Genomic DNA, 24,000 nt, shown 5'->3' on the forward strand with positions numbered 1-24,000 from the left:
ATTGTGACACAATGTTTGTAAAAGACAGTCTTCTGAGAAAAACTTTCCTGGAGCACTCAGGAGTAAAGACAGTTTTGGAAGATGACGTTGGTCTGTGCCAAATGAAGAATTGTTTTGTAAAGCTCACTAAGGAATTCATGTTGGCTTTGAAATTACCATGGCAATATGTATGCAAATGTACCAAGTGCTGCCAAAAATGAGATTTTCATTTTCTGTATACTATTAATATCCTTTCTAGTCTCCAGTTGTCATGTAATATGGAATTACAACTGGAATTAATTTAGTTGTTTTCTTATTCTCCTTGACAACACACTAGTTTTATAAACAGACAGTAATCAACAGACATGAACATCTTTCTCTGCATGGCTGCTGGTTTGGTTGGAGGCCATTGAGTGTTAGTCATTTCTGTGCATGCGTGTCCGTGTGTGTGCATGAGTGTATGCGTGCGTGTGTAAGTGTATGCATCCGTACATGTGTGTTTGCGTGTGTGCGTGCATTTCAGTAGTCAGCCATGCTCTATGAAAGTACAGTGTAGACCTGCCTGACATACTGTGTGTTTATCTGCATATGTAGCCTTCACGTCCTATCACATCACTTCTGTGGTTGTCAGCTCTATGTCTCTCGCTCTCTCTCTCTCTCTCTCGCTCTCTCTCTCTCTCTCGCTCCCTCTCTCTCTCGCTCTCTCGCTCTCTCACAATGAAATCAAACATATCTCACTCTGATTCTAAGCTCTTCCTCTCTGGGGAGAACTTAAGTGCCATGTGGAACCAGTGACTCTGGGTCCAGGGGGACATATATGTTGGTTGCACTACCTTTGATTATGTGATTACCTCCTCATTACTGCACATTGAGAGACAAGACTGAAGTAAGAGTAGAAGGCAAGAGTAACCTATAGTTCTGTTTTAAATGTGTATGTGTGTGTGTGTGTGTGTGTGTGTGTGTGTGTGTGTGTGTGTGTGTGTGTGTGTGTGTGTGTGTGTGTGTGTGTGTGTGTGTGTGTGTGTGTGTGTGCGTGCGTGCATGTTTGCGTGTGAGAGGGAGATGTCGTGACTCGAGAACAGTGTGAGTCTGAATGTGGTTTTGGGACAGACAGGAAGCAGACAGGAAGCAGACAGGAAGCTCCTTTGGCTTCTTTCCACTCATCAGGGCGAAATGATCAGGATTGTGCTGCATTTACATACAAATGAAGACTGTTGAGCTGTCAGGGAGATAGAGAGAGATTGAAAGAGGGAGATATGCACTGAGAGACAGAGCGAGAAAGAGAGAGAGGTAGTAAGATGAATATACAGAATGCAGCAAGATAAAGATTTATGAAAATACATTCACTGAGAGATGCAGTATTTTTTTTCACCTTTATTTAACCAGGTAGGCATGTTGAGAAAAGGTTCTCATTTGCAACGGCGACCTGGCCAAGATAAAGCAAAGCAGTTCGACACATACAACAACACAGAGTTACACATGGAGTAAACAAACATACAATCAATAATACAGTAGAACAAAAGAAAAGAAAAAGTCTATATACAGTGAGTGCAAATGAGGTAAGATAAGGGAGTTAAGGCAATAAATAGGCCGTGGTGGCAAAGTAATTACAATATAGCAGTTAAACACTGGAATGGTAGATGTGCAGAAGATGAATGTGCAAGTAGAGATACTGGGGTGCAAAGGAGCAAGATAAAAAAAAAAAAATACAGTATGGGGATGAGGTAGGTAGTTAGATGGGCTATTTACAGATGGGCTATAAACAGACAGGTGCTGTGATCTGTGGGCTGCTCTGACAGCTGGTGCTTAAAGCTAGTGAGGGAGATATGAGTCTCCAGCTTCAGAGATTTTTACAGTTCGTTCCAGTCATTGGCAGCAGAGAACTGGAAGTAGAGGCGACCAAAGGAGGAATTGGCTTTGGGGGTGACCAGTGAGATATACCTGCTGGAGCACGTGCTACGAGTGGGTGCTGCTATGGTGACCAGTGAGCTGAGATAAGGCAGGGCTTAACCCAGCAGAGACTTGTAGATAACCTGTAGCCAGTGGGTTTGGCGACGAGTATGAAGCGAAGGCCAACCAACGAGAGCGTACAGGTCACAATGATGGGTAGTGTATGGGGCTTTGGTGACAAAATGGATGACACTGTGATAGACTGCAATCCAATTTGTTGAGTAGAGTGTTGGAGGCTATTTTATAGATGACATCACCGAAGTCGAGGATCAGTAGTATGGTCAGTTTTACGAGGGTATGTTTGGCAGCATGAGTGAAGGATGGTTTGTTGCGATATAGGAAGCCAATTCTAGATTTAATAATGGATTGGTGATGTTTAATGTGAGTCTGGAAGGAGAGTTTACAGTCTAACCAGACATCTAGGTATTTGTAGTTGTCCACATATTCTAAGTTAGAGACGTCCAGAGTAGTGAAGCTGGACGGGCGAGCAGGTGCGGGCAGTGATCGATTGAATAGCATGCATTTAGTTTTTCTTGCGTTTAAGAGCAGTTGGAGGCCACGGAAGGAGAGTTGTATGGCATTGAAGCTTGTCTGGAGGTTAGTTAACACAGTGTCCAAAGAAGGGCCAGAAGTATACAGAATGGTGTCGTCTGCGTAGAGGTGGATCAGAGAATCACCAGCAGCAAGAGCAACATCATTGATGTATACAGAGAAGAGAGTTGGCCCGAGAATTGAACCCTGTGGCACCCCCATAGAGACTGCCAGACAACAGGCCCTCCGATTTGACACACTGAACTCTATCAGAGAAGTAGTTGGTAAACCAGGTGAGGCAATCATTTGAGAAACCAAGGCTGTCTTGTCTGCCACTAAGAATGTGGTGATTGACAGAGTCGAAAGCCTTGGCCAGGTCGATGAATACGGCTGTACAGTAATGTCTCTTATTGATGGCGGTTATGATGTCGTTTAGGACCTTGAGCGTATAGGGAGATACAGTTGGAAGTTTACATACACCTTAGCCAAATACATTTAAACTCAGTTTTTCACAATTCCTGACATTTAATCCTAGTAAAAATTATTTGTTTTAGGTCACCCCATTCTTTTAAGAATGTGAAATGTCAGAATAATTGTAGAGAGAATTATTTCTTTGAGCTTTTATTTCTTTAGTCACATTCCCAGTGGGTCAAAAGTTTACATACACTCAATTAGTATTTGGTAGCATTGCCTATAAATTGTTTAACTTGGGTCAAACGTTTCGGGTAGCCTTCCACAAGCTTCCTACAATAAGTTGGGTGAATTTTTGTCTTGAGATGTTGCTTCAATATATCCACATCCTTTTCCTACCTCATGATGCCATTTATTTTATGAAGTGCACCAGTCCCACTTGCAGCAAAGCACCCCCACAACATGATGCTGCCACCCCCGTGCTTCACGGTTGGGATGGTGTTCTTCGACTTGCAAGCCTTTCAGGTTATGTCGATATAGGACTCGTTTTACTCTGGATATAGATACTTTTGTGCCTGTTTCCTCCAGCATTTTCACAAGGTCCTTTGCTGTTGTACTGGGGTTGATTTGCACTTTTCGCACCAAAGTCATCTCTAGGAGACAGAATGCGTCTCCTTCCTGAGCGGTATGACGACTGCGTGGTCCCATGGTGTTTATACTTGTGTACTATTGTTTGTACAGATGAACGTGGTACCTTCAGGCATTTGGAAATTGCTCCCAAGGATGAACTAGACTTGTGGAGGTCTAAAAAGATTCTTAGGTCTTGGCTGATTTCTTTTGATTTTCCCATGATGTCAAGCAAAGGGGCACTGGGTTTGAAGGTTGGCCTTGAAATACATCCACAGGTTCACCTCCAATTGACTCAAATGATGTCAATTAGCCTATCAGAAGCTTCTAAAGCCATGACATAATTATCTGGAATTTTCCAAGCTGTTTAAGGCACAGTCAACTTTGTGTATGTAAACTTCTGACCCACTGGAATTGTGATACAGTGAATCTCAGTGAAATAATCTGTCTGTAAACAATTGTTGGAAAAATAACTTGTCATGCACAAAGTAGATGTCCTAACCGACTTGCTAAAGCTATAGTTTGTTAACAAGACATTTGTGGAGTGGTTGAAAAACAAGTTTTAATGACCCCAACCTAAGTGTATGGAAACTTCCGTCTTCAACTGTAGATAGAGAGTGAGGGAAAGATACAGATAGATTGAGAGATAGACAGATGTATGTATGTAGGTAGATAGAGGGAGAGAAGGCACATGGCAACTGGAGTGTGAAGAATATGGCAACTAGCTTTGCATGTTTGACACCAATCATACAGGTCGTTCAGGTCTGCTCATAGATGGAATGTTTACAAACATATATATTTAACATATGGACAAACATATTTACACCCAGTATCAGTATCACAGTACACCCAGTGCTCAGTAAGTACAGTGTGTATGCAACTGTGTCAGAGTACACTCTGTGACTAAAAAAAATGTTGGGACTGATTGACTGTGTACACATTTGTCATCTGTGTACAAATTTGTCATCAAGACAAAGGGTGGCTAATATAAAATATATTTTGATTTGTTTAACACTTTTATGGTTACTACATGATTTGGTATTCATAGTTTTGATGTCTTCACAATTACTTCACAACTACTATGAAGAAAATATTCAATTTGTTTTGAAAAACCCTTGAGTGAGTAGGTGTCCAAACTTTTGACTACTACTGTATATATTTTTAAAATATATTTTTCTTTATTATTCTACCACCCATCCTGTAATTGCAGTAAACTAATGGACAACAACACTTAGACGTCTACTTCCAGCTTATATGTACTATATACATTTTACAGACACAGAATATTTTTCAGTAGTTATCTACCCTGAACCCCTATCTGTGAAGACCATCCAGTTTTGATTCCTATTTGCCATATTCTTTCCATCTGTGCTGTTTCACAAAAGTTCTGAAACTATATATATTTGACCAACACAGTATATTTGACATTAGTTATCTTGTTATTTTTAGTCCCATCCTTCAGCTTCAGTTTTGATTTCTATTTGCCATGTATTTTTCATCTGTGCTGTGATGTTCCACAGAAGTTATGAACCGTTGTATTCTCATAGTTTCTAAGGATTGTGAATTAAAGATGATTTTCTTTGCTAAGAGTATTATTATATTATTGATCGATTGACTAGGACTTTTCAAATCACCCAGCAGTGCTATTTGCAGAGTTTGCTCCTGGTAAATGTTGCAATTCCTCAGCCAAAAAGAAGCTACGCATGGACAGTACCAAAACAAATGATCAAATGATAATGTCTCTTCGACGCAAAATCTGCAGAGCTGGAATAGTTGTAAACTCAGCAAAAAATAAACGTCCCTTTTTCAGGACCCTGTCTTTCAAAGATAATTCATAAAAATCCAAATAACTTCACAGATCTTCATTGCAAAGGTTTTAAAAACACTGTTTCCCATGCTTGTTCAATGAACCATAAACAATTAATGAACATGTACCTGTGGAACGGTCATTAAGACACTAACAGCTTACAGACGGTAGGCAATTAAGGTTACAGTTATGAAAACTTAGAACAGTAAAGAGGCCTTTCTATGGACTCTGAAAAACACCAAAAGAAAGATGCCCAGGGTCCCTGCTCATCTGCGTGAATGTGCTGCAATGAGGCATGAGGACAGCAAATGTGGCCAGGGCAATAAATTGCAGTGTCTGTACTGTGAGACGCCTAAGACAGCGCTTCAGGGAGACAGGACAGACAGCTGGCAGACCATGTGTAACAATACCTGCACAGAATCGGTACTTCTGAACATCACACCTGCGGGACAGGTACAGAATGGCAACAACAACTGCCTGAGTTTCACCAGGAACGCACAATCCCTCCATCAGTGCTCAGACTGTCCTCAATAGGCTGAGAGAGGCTGGACGGAGGGCTTGTGGGCCTGTTGTAAGGCAGGTCCTCACCAGACATCACCGGCAACGACGTCGCCTATGAGCACAAACCCACCGTTGCTGGACCAGACTGGCAAAAATGTTTGACCCCCCTTTGTTTAGGGACACATTATTCCATTTCTGTTAGTCACTTGTCTTTGGAACTTGTTCAGTTTATGTCTCAGTTGTTGAACCTAGTTCATACAAATATTTACACAGTTTGCTGAAAATAAACGCAGTTGACAGTGAGAGGATATTTCTTTTTTTGCTGAGTTTATTTAACATTCTATTGGTTTCAAGAATTTTGTATAATAATTTCAATTGACAACCTGAAAGTTTTGAATCCGGCACTGTTTTGTGTATCAGTTCATAAATCATGTGCCATGGAATCAGTACAGCAATAATCTATTCACAACTATTTTGCAATCTATATGGCACAGTTGTCATTTTTTTGCCCTTAAAACTAGTATACTTTAATCTCCACCTTAGGGGAACCAACTCACTGAACCATAGATTATAGGTTCTACCCGATCAACACACTACAACCCAACCCCTACCTCACAACCCTCTAACTACCCTGGGTCACTGTGCAGCGTGCAGAGTGTACTGGGGTCAGTATAAAGACAGTATACATGTGTCTGAGTAATTCCACCCTGACAACGTTGTAATCAACTGCTTTTTAATAGCAGTGGGACTCAGTATGTAACAGAAGGTACAAGAGAAGGTATAGTAAACACATGTAGGGTGAAACATCTAAGCAACACTTAAGGCTCTTGAGACTAGAACCTCTGGGCTTCGAGGGATCCCCGTTCAAGCTAATGATCAGTCCTGCTGACGGCAAAGTTTTCAGTGTAATTAGTACATTTCACATATGCTATTGCAAAAATAATACTTTTGTTGCGTTTATGAAGGTCTTAAGTAACAATAGAATACAGTGCATTTTTCCCTCATCAATTTACACACAATACCCCATAATAATAAAGCAATAGCAGGTTTAGACCAGAGAATCTTGTCCTCTAGCTAAATCGAAGCAGGCTGTCATGTGCCTTCTACTGAGGAGTGTCTTCCGTCTGGCCACTCTACCATAAAGGCCTGAGTGGAGTGCTGCTGAGACTGTTGTCCTTCTGGAAATTTCTCCCATCTTTTAACCTGTTTTCACTTTGTCACGATGGGGTATTGTGTGTAGATTGATGAGGATTTTTATGTATTTCATGAATTTCAGAATAAGTCTGTAACGTAACAAAATCTGGAAAAGTCAAGGGGTCTGAATATTTTCCCAATGCACTATATGAAAAATATATCTATATTTCAAGTAACACAATAGCATTTAAAAAAAATTTATGTTACTTTGTAAAAAAATATATATAAAAAATTATATAAAAACACCCAAATTCAAGTATTCAATACATTTTATGTGTGGGGTGCCTTTGTTGTAACTATGAAACAGAAATCATGTTTGGATGCGGCCACAGCCTCTTTTCATGACAACAAAATACAAATAAATGTTATCTGAGTCTACAGAGAAAATATATTCATTTAGATATCCAGATAGTTGGAGAGAGATGGAAAGTAACAACTTAACACAGATGAAAAGAGGACATTCCATATACATTTGGAGAAAATAGAAAAGTGGAAATAGACTTCGAGGGTTGACGTAAATGGGAAAGAAATACAGAGTTAAAAATGATTCTTTTTTTATTGAGAGCGCTGCATTGACTGTGTCTTCCTGCCCTGGTAGAATCATACCGCCCACCCAACATCTGATAATTACACTCCATTACAGGAGCAGGTAGAGAAAAGGGAGGTGAGAAATGGAGAGAGAGGGAATAGCTGCATGCTCAACGTGTGTGCGTGTGCATGTGTGTGTGGTCGTGTGTGCATGTGTGTGTGTGTGTGTGTATATATATCACCCACCCACAGGGAGACCGTATTGCTCCATGTGTCCCCAGGCAGATCAGGGTGCTGTCTGTCTTTGTGTGACATCACAGTCAGGCAATAAATACAGACCCCTGAGCTAGAATACATTTAACCTGATTTATACATTAACACACACACCCTAACCACAAGCATACACATACACATGCATACCCCCACACACACACAAACTGACTGACACTCCTACACTTAGACAAATATGCACCTCTCCAATACCACCTGGTGCCCTTATATTTGAGTTGGGTGTGTTAGGGCACTCTGAAGTGTACACTACAGTGAACTGGTAGATGGTACTGTAGTTGTCTGTACATAAGTGTGAGGCAGTGTGCCCGTGGGCGCGTGTATATTTACAGTTGAAGTCGGAAGTTTAGCCTCAGCCAAACACATTTAAAGTCAGTTTTACACAATTCCTGACATTTAATCCTAGTAAAAAAATTCCTGTCTTAGGTCAGCTAGGATCACCACTTTATTTGAAGAATGTGAAATATCAGTATAATAGTAGAGAGAATTATTTATTTGAGCTTTTACGTCTTTCATCACATTCCCAGTGGGTCAGAAGTTTACATACACTCAATTAGTATTTGGTAGCATTGCCTTTAAACTGTTTAACTTGGGTCAAATGTTTTGGCTAATCTTCCACAAGCTTCCCAGAATAAGTTGGGTGAATTTTGGCCTATTCCTCTTGACAGAGCTGGTGTAACTGAGTGAGGTTTGTAGGCCTCCTTGCTCGCACACACTTTTTCAGTTCTGCCCACACATTTTCTAGAGGACTGAGGTCAGGGCTTTGTGATGGCCACTCCAATACCTTGACTTGGTTGTCCTTAAGCCATTTTGCCACAACTTTGCAAGTATGCTTGGGGTCATTGTCCATTTGGAAGACCCATTTGCAACCAAGCTTTAACTTCCTGACTGATGTCTTGAAATCTTTCTTCAATATATTCACATAAGTACCCTCCTCATGATGCTATCTATTTTGTGAAGTGCACCTGTCCCTCCTGCAGCAAAGCACCCCCCACAACATGATGCTGCCACCCCCGTGCTTCACGGTTGGGATGGTGTTCTTCGGCTTGCAAGCCTCAACTGTATGTACAGTTGAAGTCGAGAGTTTGCATACACTTAGGTTTGAGTCATTAAAACTCATTTTTTAACCACTCCACAAATGTCTTGTTAACAAACTATAGTTTTGGCCAGTCGGTTAGGACATCTACTTTGTGCATGACACAAGTCATTTTTCCAACAATTTTTTCCAGACACATTATTTCACTTATGTGTGAACAATTGTGTCACAATTCCAGTGGGTCAGAAGTTTACATACACTTGTGTGTGTGTGTGTGTGTGGTGTAGACGGACAGATGGGGTGTAGCTGAGAGACAGTGAGATGTAGGTCTGGGCTACAGTTTTCCTCTTCCTAAAGGGACAACACATAGCTGTCCTGTGTTTGTGTGTCTGTGTGTGTGTGGGGGGGGGGGGGGGGGGGGGGGGGGAGGAGGAATTGTAGCCACAGCCTTACAAGAATGGTGTATGAAGTTTATAATCATTTTATTGTACATAAATGTTGAAATAATTACACATTATTATTACACATTAGGATGTAGAAAGAGAGGATGGGTAGAGAGAGGGGGGAGGGTGGCAGTAGAAAGGGAGAGGGAGAGAGAGAGAGAGAGAGAGAGAGAGAGAGAGAGAGAGAGGGGGAGGGTGGCAGTAGAAAGGGAGAGGGAGAGAGAGAGAGAGAGGGAGGGTGGCAGTAGAAAGAGGGAGAGAGAGAGGGGGAGGGTGGCAGTAGAAATGGAGAGGGAGAGAGAGAGAGAGAGGGGGGGAGGGTGGCAGTAGAAAGGGAGAGGGAGAGAGAGAGAGAGAGAGTGAGAGAGAGAGAGAGAGAGGGGGAGGGTGGCAGTAGAAAGGGAGAGGGAGAGAGTGAGAGAGAGAGAGAGGGGGAGGGTGGCAGTAGAAAGGGAGAGGGAGAGAGAGAGCTGGAGAATTATGTAATTTATCCTTAATGGTTCGAAAGTAGTGAATTAATAACGCTTGAGTTGCTCCTCTTGATTAACATATTGATATGATGTTCGAGAGCTACAGGGAGAGAGACTGGAGGGAGGGAGCGAGGGAGCGAGGGAGAGAGGGAGAGAGGGAGAGGGGGAGAGGGAGAGAGGGGGAGAGAGGGAGAGGGAGAGAGAGAGAGAGAGAGAGAGAGAGAGAGAGAGAGAGAGAGAGAGAGAGAGAGAGAGAGAGAGAGGAGGAGAGGCTTCATTTAACAATGAGTAATCAGTCTAATATCAATACAAGGGAAAGCAGATGTATTATTTCTGTCAGGTTCAGCACCTTCTGCAGAGAGGCAAACAAATCTAATAAATCTAATGCTCTATACCACCAACGGAATGTTACTCTATACCACCAACTGAATGTTACTCTGTACCACCAACTGAATGTTACTCTGTACCACCAACTGAATGTTACTCTATACCACCAACTGAATGTTACTCTGTACCACCAACTGAATGTTACTCTGTACCACCAACTGAATGTTACTCTGTACCACCAACTGAATGTTACTCTGTACCACCAACTGAATGTTACTCTGTACCACCAACTGAATGTTACTCTATACCACCAACTGAATGTTACTCTATACCACCAACTGAATGTTACTCTGTACCACCAACTGAATGTTACTCTATACCACCAACTGAATGTTACTCTATACCACCAACTGAATGTTACTCTGTACCACCAACTGAATGTTACTCTGTACCACCAATTGAATGTTACTCTGTACCACCAAATGAATGTTACTCTATACCACCAACTGAATGTTACTCTGTACCACCAACTGAATGTTACTCTGTACCACCAACTGAATGTTACTCTATACCACCAACTGAATGTTACTCTGTACCACCAATTGAATGTTACTCTGTACCACCAAATGAATGTTACTCTATACCACCAACTGAATGTTACTCTGTACCACCAACTGAATGTTACTCTGTACCACCAACTGAATGTTACTCTGTACCACCAACTGAATGTTACTCTATACCACCAACTGAATGTTACTCTATACCACCAACTGAATGTTACTCTATACCACCAACTGAATGTTACTCTATACCACCAACTGAATGTTACTCTATACCACCAACTGAATGTTACTCTAAACCACCAACTGAATGTTGCTCTGTGCCACCAACTGAATGTTGCTCTGTGCCACCAACTGAATGTTGCTCTGCCCGGAGGACCCCTGAAGTACCCCCTCATGTGCATTTTACCAGCAGGCCATTGGTCTCATGATTCTTCTCTAGTACCCCCTGTGGATAGGCCCAGTACCCCCTGTGGATAGGCCCAGTAACACCAGGTGTCCTAGTATCCCCTGTGGATAGGCCCAGTACTCCCAGGTGTCCTAGTACCCCCTGTGGATAGGCCCAGTACCCTCAGGGAACCTAGTACCGGCTGGTTGGGAACCACTGCCCTAGTCTACTGGATTATCAAAATGCCAATTCAATGCCCGGAATGTAACGACATTTTAATAATGATACTGACGATATCTGTCTGTTTCTGAAGCTATCCCATTGATCTCCAAGGTATCAGAAATGTCCTCTGTGGTTGCATAATATGATCGATTCCGCAGAGCTGTGTGTGTTCATCACAACATCACACACATGTCAACAGTAGGGAGCCTGTACTGATAATTAAGGCTGCTAATCAGACAGAATCCCACAGTTCATGTTCTCTCTCTCTCTCACTCACTCACTCACTCACTCACTCACTCACTCACTCACTCACTCACTCACTCACTCACTCACTCACTCACTCACTCACTCACTCACTCACACACACACACACACACACACACAAACACACACACACACACACACACACACACACACACACACACACACACACACACACACACACACACACACACACACACACACACACACACACACACACAGGCCTACTGCTAATTAAGAGGAATAATTAGGCAGACACACACACACACACTCATATAACACACACACACAACTTCGGCTCTGGTAATTAGGGGCATTAATTACAAGTGTAGTTGTCCCTGTGAGTGTTCTGTATCGCTCAGACAGGCACACATTAGGGGTACTTTGCTCTATCACTTTCCACACACACACACACACACACACACACACACACACACACACACACACACACACACACACACACACACACACACACACACACACACACACACACACACATACACACACACACACACCCCACCACACACACACACAGTGCACAATACTGTAAACAAGTTATGCCTAATTAGTCCTAGACTTATTGCTGGCCGTGGGTTAACCTGTCTGTCACCATGGGAGCAGAAGACAAGAAATCACCAAATGTTTAGCTCAACAAAGATCCTCCCCCTCATTCCTGCTGGGTCAATACCCTACCCTTTATCCAGACATGAAACTGAAAGTTAACCTTGAAGGGCCTTAAGCAACTTTAAAAACCCCTAAGTAACATAATTTAAAAAATCCCCATCAAAATCTGTCATTTTAAACTAGAGATATATATTTTTTTCATTGGATCTCCCTCACCAACTTCAAACATCTGCTATCTGAGCAGCTAACCGATCGCTGCAGCTGTACATAGTCTATCGGTAAATAGCCCACCCAATTTTACCTACCTCATCCCCATACTGTTTATATTTATTTACTTTTCTGCTCTTTTGCACACCAATATCTCTACCTGTACATGACCATCTGATCATTTATCACTCCAGTGTTAATCTGCTAAATTGTAATTATTCGCCTACCTCCTCATGCCTTTTGCACACAATGTATATAGACTCTTTTTTTCTTTTTTCTACTGTGTTATTGACTTGTTTATTGTTTACTCCATGTGTAACTCTGTGTTGTCTGTTCACACTGCTATGCCTTATCTTGGCCAGGTCGCAGTTGCAAATGAGAACTTGTTCTCAACTAGCCTACCTGGTTAAATAAAGGTGTTCTCAACTGGCCTACATGGTTAAATAAAGGTGAAATAAATTCAATAAAATTTTTAAAAAATGCACCAATCCACCGCATCTGCCGATGTTGCAAGGTGTTTGTCAGACCATGAGACATCCTGACAATCCCATGTGTCTTGGGACTCATCTGCAGTGAAGGTGTTTGTCAGACCATGAGACATCCTGACAATCCCATAAGTGTCTTGGGACTCATCTGCAGTGAAGGTGTTTGTCAGACCATGAGACATCCTGACAATCCCATGTGTCTTGGGACTCATCTGCAGTGAAGGTGTTTGTCAGACCATGAGACATCCTGACAATCCCATGTGTCTTGGGACTCATCTGCAGTGAAGGTGTTTGTCAGACCATGAGACATCCTGACAATCCCATGTGTCTTGGGACTCATCTGCAGTGAAGGTGTTTGTCAGACCTTGAGACATCCTGACAATCCCATGTGTCTTGGGACTCATCTGCAGTGAAGGTGTTTGTCAGACCATGAGACATCCTGACAATCCCATGTGTCTTGGGACTCATCTGCAGTGAAGGTGTTTGTCAGACCATGAGACATCCTGACAATCCCATGTGTCTTGGGACTCATCTGCAGTGAAGGTGTTTGTCAGACCATGAGACATCCTGACAATCCCATGTGTCTTGGGACTCATCTGCAGTGAAGGTGTTTGTCAGACCATGAGACATCCTGACAATCCCATGTGTCTTGGGACTCATCTGCAGTGAAGGTGTTTGTCAGACCATGAGACATCCTGACAATCCCATGTGTCTTGGGACTCATCTGCAGTGAAGGTGTTTGTCAGACCATGAGACATCCTGACAATCCCATGTGTCTTGGGACTCATCTGCAGTGAAGGTGTTTGTCAGACCATGAGACATCCTGACAATCCCATGTGTCTTGGGACTCATCTGCAGTGAAGGTGTTTGTCAGACCATGAGACATCCTGACAATCCCATGTGTCTTGGGACTCATCTGCAGTGAAGGTGTTTGTCAGACCATGAGACATCCTGACAATCCCATGTGTCTTGGGACTCATCTGAAGGTAACCGGTACATGTTTAAAATAATTAATGCAAGTTTGAAGGTAGTTTTGTGCCTGCCCAAAAAGTGGTTAAATAAGTGTAAAAAATACAGTATTAAATCAAATATTTCCTGAGCTACTTATATCTCCTAGAATTTGAACAAACACTGTGTTATTCAATGCATTTATATGGCCTTTAGTAGTAAAGGCCATATTCAACGTTTTATCAAAACGTTTTCTTATAGATTTCATCCATGCTAGCAATGTTAGCCTCCAACTGCACTAAATATCTCCAGCTAAAGAGCTAGCTAGAGTTAACATTCAACATGATATCTACCTTGCCAAGATGCTAACACCATTAGCCTCATAACCTGCTAGCGTAGTGTTATGACGCTAGCCTTAGTAACCACCATTGACGCCATTGTAGCAACTTCTTACAAATGAAAAAGTGATGACTTAACATCCCACATGCCCAGAGAGATGACATTGAGCGAATGGGGATCCAAATAGGGGATGGAGATTTAACTTTCTTCCCCTCTGGATGAGTCAACGAGTCACTGAGTGTATGAACGTTTTCCTCTCTGAAGGAGTCACTGAGTGTATGACTGTTTTCCTCTCTGAAGGAGTCACTGAGTGTATGACTGTTTTCCTCTCTGAAGGAGTCACTGAGTGTATGACTGTTTTCCTCTCTGAAGGAGTCACTGAGTATATGAACGTTTTCCTCTCTGAAGGAGTCACTGAGTGTATGAACGTTTTCCTCTCTGAAGGAGTCACTGAGTGTATGACTGTTTTCCTCTCTGAAGGAGTCACTGAGTGTATGACTGTTTTCCTCTCTGAAGGAGTCACTGAGTGTATGACTGTTTTCCTCTCTGAAGGAGTCACTGAGTGTATGAACGTTTTCCTCTCTGAAGGAGTCACTGAGTGTATGACTGTTTTCCTCTCTGAAGGAGTCACTGAGTGTATGACTGTTTTCCTCTCTGAAGGAGTCACTGAGTGTATGACTGTTTTCCTCTCTGAAGGAGTCACTGAGTGTATGACTGTTTTCCTCTCTGAAGGAGTCACTGAGTGTATGAACGTTTTCCTCTCTGAAGGAGTCACTGAGTGTATGACTGTTTTCCTCTCTGAAGGAGTCACTGAGTGTATGACTGTTTTCCTCTCTGAAGGAGTCACTGAGTGTATGAACGTTTTCCTCTCTGAAGGAGTCACTGAGTGTATGACTGTTTTCCTCTCTGAAGGAGTCACTGAGTGTATGACTGTTTTCCTCTCTGAAGGAGTCACTGAGTGTATGAACGTTTTCCTCTCTGAAGGAGTCACTGAGTGTATGACTGTTTTCCTCTCTGAAGGAGTCACTGAGTGTATGACTGTTTTCCTCTCTGAAGGAGTCACTGAGTGTATGAACGTTTTCCTCTCTGAAGGAGTCACTGAGTGTATGACTGTTTTCCTCTCTGAAGGAGTCACTGAGTGTATGACTGTTTTCCTCTCTGAAGGAGTCACTGAGTGTATGACTGTTTTCCTCTCTGAAGGAGTCACTGAGTGTATGACTGTTTTCCTCTCTGAAGGAGTCACTGAGTGTATGACTGTTTTCCTCTCTGAAGGAGTCACTGAGTGTATGACTGTTTTCCTCTCTGAATGTTACGGTGCGTGAATGAGGACCCAAAAGCGAATTAACGTAAACAGAACTTCTTTAATAACAAAACATAGGTAGGCTCAGATGGACCGGCAGATTCCGACAGGACAGGACAAGGTTGCAGCAAACATGACGATAGTCTGGTTCAGGCATGAAAAACACAAACAAGAATCCGACAAAGACAGGAACAAAAACAGAGAGAGATATAGAGGACTAATCAGAGGGAAAAAGGGAACAGGTGGGAAAAGGGGTGACGAGGTAGTTAGGAGGAGACAAGGAACAGCTGGGGGAAAGAGGGGGAGAAAAGGTAACCTAATAACGACCAGCAGAGGGAGACAGGGTGAAGGGAGAGGACAGAAACAAGACACAACATGACAATACATGACAATACTGAGTGTATGACTGTTTTCCTCTCTGAAGGAGTCACTGAGTGTATGACTGTTTTCCTCTCTGAAGGAGTCACTGAGTGTATGACTGTTTTCCCCTCTGGCTGAGTCACTGTGTATGATTTTTCCCCCTCTGGCTGAGTCACTGTGTATGATTGTTTTCCACTCTGGCTGAGTCACTGTGTATGATTTTTCCCCCTCTGGCTGAGTCACTGTGTATGATTGTTTTCCCCTCTGGCTGAGTCACTGTGTATGATTGTTTTCCCCTCTGGCTGAGTCACTGTGTATGATTTTTCCTCCTCTGGCTGGGTCACTGTGTATGATTGTTTTCCCCTCTGGCTGAGTCACTGTGTATGATTTTTCCCCCTCTGGCTGAGTCACTGTGTATGATTGTTTTCCTTCTGATTGAGTCCTTGACTGTTTGACTGTTGTCCTCTCTGACTGAGTCACTGAGTGTATGACTGTTTTCCCCTCTGGCTGAGTCTCTGAGTGTATGACTGTTTTCCCCTCTGGCTGAGTCTCTGAGTGTATGACTGTTTTCCCCGCAGGCTGAGTCACTGTGTATAACTGTTTTCCTCTCTGCCTGAGTCACTGAGTGTATAACTGTTTTCCTCTCTGACTGAGTCACTGAGTGTATGACTGTTTTCCTCTCTGCCTGAGTCACTGTGTATAACTGTTTTCCTCTCTGGCTGAGTCACTGTGTATAACTGTTTTCCTCTCTGACTGAGTCACTGTGTATAACTGTTTTCCTCTCTGACTGAGTCACTGAGTGTATGACTGTTTTCCTCTCTGCCTGAGTCACTGTGTATAACTGTTTTCCTCTCTGGCTGAGTCACTGTGTATAACTGTTTTCCTCTCTGACTGAGTCACTGTGTATGATTTTTCCCCCTCTGGCTGAGTCACTGTGTATGATTGTTTTCCCCTCTGGCTGAGTCACTGTGTATGATTGTTTTCCCCTCTGGCTGAGTCACTGTGTATGATTTTTCCTCCTCTGGCTGGGTCACTGTGTATGATTGTTTTCCCCTCTGGCTGAGTCACTGTGTATGATTTTTCCCCCTCTGGCTGAGTCACTGTGTATGATTGTTTTCCTTCTGATTGAGTCCTTGACTGTTTGACTGTTGTCCTCTCTGACTGAGTCACTGAGTGTATGACTGTTTTCCCCTCTGGCTGAGTCTCTGAGTGTATGACTGTTTTCCCCTCTGGCTGAGTCTCTGAGTGTATGACTGTTTTCCCCGCAGGCTGAGTCACTGTGTATAACTGTTTTCCTCTCTGCCTGAGTCACTGAGTGTATAACTGTTTTCCTCTCTGACTGAGTCACTGAGTGTATAACTGTTTTCCTCTCTGCCTGAGTCACTGTGTATAACTGTTTTCCTCTCTGGCTGAGTCACTGTGTATAACTGTTTTCCTCTCTGACTGAGTCACTGAGTGTATGACTGTTTTCCTCTCTGCCTGAGTCACTGTGTATAACTGTTTTCCTCTCTGGCTGAGTCACTGTGTATAACTGTTTTCCTCTCTGACTGAGTCACTGTGTATAACTGTTTTCCTCTCTGACTGAGTCACTGAGTGTATGACTGTTTTCCTCTCTGCCTGAGTCACTGTGTATAACTGTTTTCCTCTCTGGCTGAGTCACTGTGTATAACTGTTTTCCTCTCTGACTGAGTCACTGTGTATAACTGTTTTCCTCTCTGACTGAGTCACTGAGTGTATGACTGTTTTCCTCTCTGACTGAGTCACTGTGTATAACTGTTTTCCTCTCTGGCTGAGTCACTGTGTATAACTGTTTTCCTCTCTGACTGAGTCACTGTGTATAACTGTTTTCCTCTCTGACTGAGTCACTGAGTGTATGACTGTTTTCCTCTCTGCCTGAGTCACTGTGTATAACTGTTTTCCTCTCTGGCTGAGTCACTGTGTATAACTGTTTTCCTCTCTGACTGAGTCACTGTGTATAACTGTTTTCCTCTCTGACTGAGTCACTGTGTATAACTGTTTTCCTCTCTGACTGAGTCACTGTGTATAACTGTTTTCCTCTTTCCTCTCTGGCTGAGTCACTGTGTATAACTGTTTTTCTCTCTGGCTGCGTCATTGAGTGTATGACAGTTTTCCCCTCTGGCTGAGTCACTGAGTGTATGACAGCACACACACACACAAACCTACTAAACACACAACGATTTAGCATCTACAGAGGTCACATAGGTGACCCCCAATAGTTGACGGTTGTACGGACTGCTCAATAGAATATAATCACATCCTAATTGTCTCTATCTCTCTCCGTCTCTCTCTTTCCTTCCATAGTTGACGGCTGTACGGACTGGTCGGTGGACTACCTGAAGTACCGTGTGTTGAAGGGGGAGCCGGTGAGGCTGAAGTGTGCCCTGTTCTACGGCTACATCAGGGCCAACTACAGCCAGGCTCAGAGCGTCGGCCTCAGCCTCATGTGGTACCGCAGCTCTGGCCTGGGCCACGGAGACTTTGAGGAGCCCATCTCCTTCAACGGCGTGCGCATGAGCAAGGAGGAGGACGCCATCTGGTTCAGACCGGCCGACCTGCAGGACGTGGGCCTCTACTCCTGTGTGCTACGGTAAGACAGGAGGGACATAGTCTACTCTAGTCTACTCCTGTGTGCTACCGTAAGACCTAAGAGACAGTAGGGATATTAGAAATAAAGTAAAACAATTGAGACAGTAGGGATAGTAGGGATACAGTAAGACATTAGAGACAGTAGTGATACTATAGATACAGTAAGACATTAGAGACACTAGTGATACTATTGATACAGTAAGACATTAGAGACAGTAGTGATACTAGAGATAGAATAAGACATTATGGACAGTAGTGATACTAGAGATACAGTAAGACATTAGAGACAGTAGTGATACTAGAGATAGAATAAGACATTAGAGACAGTAGTGATACTAGAGATACAGTAAGACATTAGAGACAGTAGTAATTCTATATATAGAGTAAGACATTAAAGACAGTAGGGATTCTAGAGATACAGTTAGACAGAGACAGTAAGGATACTAGAGATAGAATAAGACATTAGGGACAGTAGTGATACTATAGATGTAGTTAGACATTAGAGACAGTAGTGATACTAGAGATACAGTTAGACAGAGACAGTAAGGATACTAGAGATAGAATAAGACATTAGGGACAGTAGTGATACTAGAGATACAGTTAGACAGAGACAGTAAGGATACTAGAGATAGAATAAGACATTAGGGACAGTAGTGATACTAGAGATACAGTTAGACAGAGACAGTAAGGATACTAGAGATACAGTAAGACATTAGAGACAGTAGTGATACTAGAGATACAGTAAGACATTAGGGACAGTAGTGATACTAGAGATACAGTAAGACATTAGAGACAGAAGTGTTACTAGAGATACAGTAAGGCATTATAGACAGTGGTGATACTATAGATACAGTAAGACATTAGAGACAGTGGTGATACTATTGATACAGTAAGACATTAGAGACACTGGTGATACTATTGATACAGTAAGGCATTAGAGACAGTAGTGATACTAGTGATACAGTAAGACATTAGAGACACTAGTGATACTATTGATACAGTAAGACATTATAGACACTACTGATACTATTGATACAGTAAGACATTAGAGACACTAGTGATACTCCTGATACAGTAAGGCATTAGATACAGTAGTGATACTATAGATACAGTAAGGCATTAGAGACACTACTGATACTATTGATACAGTAAGACATTAGAGACACTAATGATACTCCTGATACAGTAAGGCATTAGATACAGTAGTGATACTATAGATACAGTAAGGCATTAGAGACACTACTGATACTATTGCTACAGTAAGACATTAGAGACACTAGTGATACTCCTGATACAGTAAGGCATTAGATACAGTAGTGATACTATAGATACAGTAAGACATTAGAGACACTAGTGATACTATTGATACAGTAAGACATTAGATAAAGTGGTGATACTATAGATACAGTAAGGCATTAGATACAGTAGTGATACTATAGATACAGTAAGACATTAGAGACACTAGTGATACTATTGATACAGTAAGACATTAGATACAGTGGTGATACTATAGATACAGTAAGACATTAGATACAGTAGTGATACTATAGATACAGTAAGACATTAGAGACACTAGTGATACTATTGATACAGTAAGACATTAGATACAGTGGTGATACTATAGATACAGTAAGACATTAGATACAGTAGTGATACTATAGATACAGTAAGACATTAGAGACACTAGTGATACTATTGATACAGTAAGACATTAGATAAAGTGGTGATACTATAGATACAGTAAGACATTAGATACATTAGTGATACTATAGATACAGTAAGACATTAGATACACTAGTGATTCTATTGATACAGTAAGACATTAGATAAAGTGGTGATACTATAGATACAGTAAGACATTAGATACAGTAGTGATACTATAGATACAGTAAGACATTAGATACACTAGTGATTCTATTGATACAGTAAGACATTAGATAAAGTGGTGATACTATAGATACAGTAAGACATTAGATACAGTGGTGATACTAGAGATACAGTAAGACATTAGATACACTAGTGATTCTATTGATACAGTAAGGCATTAGATAAAGTGGTGATACTAGAGATACAGTAAGACATTAGATACACTAGTGATTCTATTGATACAGTAAGGCAGGAGATAGTAGAAACACTGGGTAAGAGAGGAAATTAATATGATTTACTCTTGCATGCAACATGCTCCCTTACAATCACTACATTCAATTGAAGATCTGTGATATTGATGGCTGAGTCTCTTTTTCACACTTTCTCACTTGCACTCCCTCACTCCCTCTCTCTCACTATCTCTTCCCCCCTCCATTCTCTGGTAGAGTCAGAATCTTAATGGTTGTGTGTTTGTCGTTCTGTCTAGAGCGTCTGAAGTGGATGTTTCTCATATGCCTGGAGGCATCATATAGTACTCTCTCCCTCCCTCTCTCCATCACTCTGCTCTCATTTACTCCTCTCTCCTTCACTCTTTCCCTCTCTTAGACTAAAAACATAATTTCTAAGGCTAGAACACTGACAATGTTCTCTACAGTACAATGTTCTCTACAGTACACTATTCTCTACAGTACAATGTTCTCTACAGTACACTGTTCTCTACAGTGCACTGTTCTCTACAGTACAATGTTCTCTACAGTGCACTGTTCTCTACAGTGCACTGTTCTCTACGGTACAATGTTCTCTACAGTACACTGTTCTCTACAGTGCACTGTTCTCTACAGTACAATGTTCTCTACAGTACAATGTTCTCTACAGTACACTGTTCTCTACAGTACAATGTTCTCTACAGTACACTGTTCTCTACAGTGCAATGTTCTCTACAGTACACTGTTCTCTACAGTACACTGTTCTCTACAGTGCACTGTTCTCTACGGTACAATGTTCTCTACAGTACACTGTTCTCTACAGTACAATGTTCTCTACAGTACACTATTCTCTACAGTACAATGTTCTCTACAGTACACTGTTCTCTACAGTACAATGTTCTCTACAGTACAATGTTCTCTACAGTACACTATTCTCTACAGTACAATGTTCTCTACAGTACACTGTTCTCTACAGTGCACTGTTCTCTACAGTACAATGTTCTCTACAGTACACTGTTCTCCACAGTACACTGTTCTCTACAGTGCACTGTTCTCTACAGTGCACTGTTCTCTACAGTACACTGTTCTCTACAGTGTACTGTTCTCTACGGTACAATGTTCTCTACAGTACACTGTTCTCTACAGTACACTGTTCTCTACAGTACACTGTTCTCTACAGTGCACTGTTCTCTACGGTACAATGTTCTCTACAGTACACTATTCTCTACAGTACACTGTTCTCTACAGTGCACTGTTCTCTACAGTGCACTGTTCTCTACAGAACACTTTTCTCTACAGTACACTGTTCTCTACAGTACTGTACGTGTAGGTGTATGACGCTGGACAAGCAGATAGCCTGCATTATGAAATTCAAAGCATGTTCTCCAATGTTTTAAAGTGTTAAACAGCCTCAGGCTTGGTGTGTTCAAATGTCGTGCATGGAACGATTCAAGAGTTATCCAGTACCCTAATCAGAGAAGCACTTTGGAGATTTGTAGCTGAGCTGAAATCAAGGGTAAGCTTTGCAAATTTTATCATACATGACCCAAACACTTCATCCACACAGCTGTGCTAGGAAAAGAGAAAGAGTGAGAGAGGGAGAGAGAGAGAAAGAGGGTGTGAGAACATAGGGAAAGTGAGAGAGCGAGAGAGTGAGCGAGAGAGACATGTATAAAACATTAGGAACAGCTACTCTTTCCACGACATAGACTGACTAGGTGAATCCAGGTGAAAGCCTATGTATGATCCCTAATGTCACTTGTGCTTCTGTCCCCAACCAAGGAGGGCCTACACCAGCACCTAGATCTTCTGCACAGGTTCTGCCAGACAGTAAATCTCAGTATGACAAAAATAATGGTGCTCCAAAAAAGGTCCAGGTGCCAGGACCACAAATACAAATTTCATCTAGATACCATTGCCCTAGAGCACCTAAAAAACAATCAATCAATCAATCAATCAAATGTATTTATGATGCCCTTCTTATATCAGCTGTCACAAAGTGCTGTACAGAAACCCAGCCTAAAACCCCAAACAGCAAGCAATGCAGGTGTAGAAGCACGGTGGCTAGGAAAAACTTCCTAGAAAGGCCAGTACCTAGGAAGAAACCTAGAGAGGAACCAGGCTATAAGGGGTGGCCAGTCCTCTGGCTGTGCCGGGTGGAGAATATAACAATACGTACCCTGTTCTTAATATAGAAGGCCCTTCTTGCCTTGTGTCTCAGATCGTTTACAGCTTTGTGGAAGTTACCTGTGGCCCTGATACCATCAAAATGAACATAAAATTCAATACACCAAATTGAGACTGCATGCATAATTCTGCAAAAGTATGCTCCGTGTACAACGTAGAACACCAAATAATATGCATGCAGAGCAGAATTAGGCCGTTATTAGACCAGAAAAGAGCCGCTAAATTCTACAACCACCTAAAAGGAAGCGATTCCCAAACTTCCCATAACAAAACCATCGCCTACAGAGAGATGAACCTGGAAAAGTTCCCTAAGCAAGCTGGTCCTGGGGCTCTGTTCACAAACACAAACAGACCCCACAGAGCCCCAGGACAGCAACACAATTAGACCCAACCAAATCATTAGAAAACAAAGAGATAATTACTTGACACATTGGAAAGAATTAACACAAAAACTGAGCAAACTAGAATGCTATTTGGCACTAACCACAGAGTACACAGTGGCAGAATACCTGACCACTGTGACTGATCCAAACTTAAGGAAAGCTTTGACTCAGTGAGCATTGCCATGATAGTTCTCAAGAGATGACAAGCTATGTGCACACTGCCCACAAAATGAGCTGGAAACTGAGCTGCACTTCCTTGCCTGCCAAATGTATGATCATATTAGAGACACAAATTTCCCTCAGATTACACAGACCCACAAAGAATTTAAAAATATATCCAATTTTGATAAACTCCCATATCTATTGGCTGAAATTCCACAGTGTGCCATCACAGCATGAATATTTGTGACCTGTTGCCACAAGAAAAGGGCAACCAGTGCAGAACAAACACCATTGTAAACACATATGTTTCTTTATTTTTCCTTTTGCACATCATTTCAACACTGTACAGTGCATTCGGAAAGTATTCAGACCCCTTGACTTCTTTCACATTTTGTTACGTAACAGCCTTATTCTAAAATGGATGAAATAGTTTTTTTCACTCATCAGTCATCACACAATACCCCATAATGACAAAGCAAAACCTTTTTTTTTACACTTTTGCAAATGTATAAATAATACGTAACTGAAATATAACGTTAACATAAGTATTCAGACCCTTTACCTAGTACGTTGTTGAAGCACCTTTGGCAGGGAGTCTTCTTGATTATGATGCTACAAGCTTGGAGAGCCTATTTATGTCTCTATTTGGTTTGGTCAGGGTGTGATTTGGGGTGGGCATTCTATGTTTTGTAATCTATGATTTTTGTATTTCTATGTTTTGGCCGGGTAGGGTTCTCAATCAGGGACAGCTGTCTATCGTTGTCTCTGATTGGGAACCATACTTAGGCAGCCCTTTTTCCTCC

At 42.0% G+C, this 24,000-nt stretch overlaps 1 protein-coding gene across 4 annotated transcripts in view; it reads left to right on the plus strand.

Moving 5' to 3' along the window:
* The window catches only part of il1rapl1a (interleukin 1 receptor accessory protein-like 1a), a 426,638-nt gene that overhangs the window by 158,051 nt on the left and 244,587 nt on the right, over positions 1-24,000 (plus strand). For all 4 annotated transcript variants that reach the window (XM_036975072.1, XM_036975074.1, XM_036975073.1 and 1 more), the window contains exon 3: positions 18,109-18,394. In XM_036975072.1, the coding sequence (XP_036830967.1) occupies positions 18,109-18,394 (286 nt within the window). The remainder of the gene's footprint in view (positions 1-18,108; positions 18,395-24,000) is intronic.

Source organism: Oncorhynchus mykiss, chromosome 3, assembly GCF_013265735.2.
Source record: "Oncorhynchus mykiss isolate Arlee chromosome 3, USDA_OmykA_1.1, whole genome shotgun sequence".
Lineage (NCBI taxonomy): Eukaryota > Metazoa > Chordata > Actinopteri > Salmoniformes > Salmonidae > Oncorhynchus > Oncorhynchus mykiss.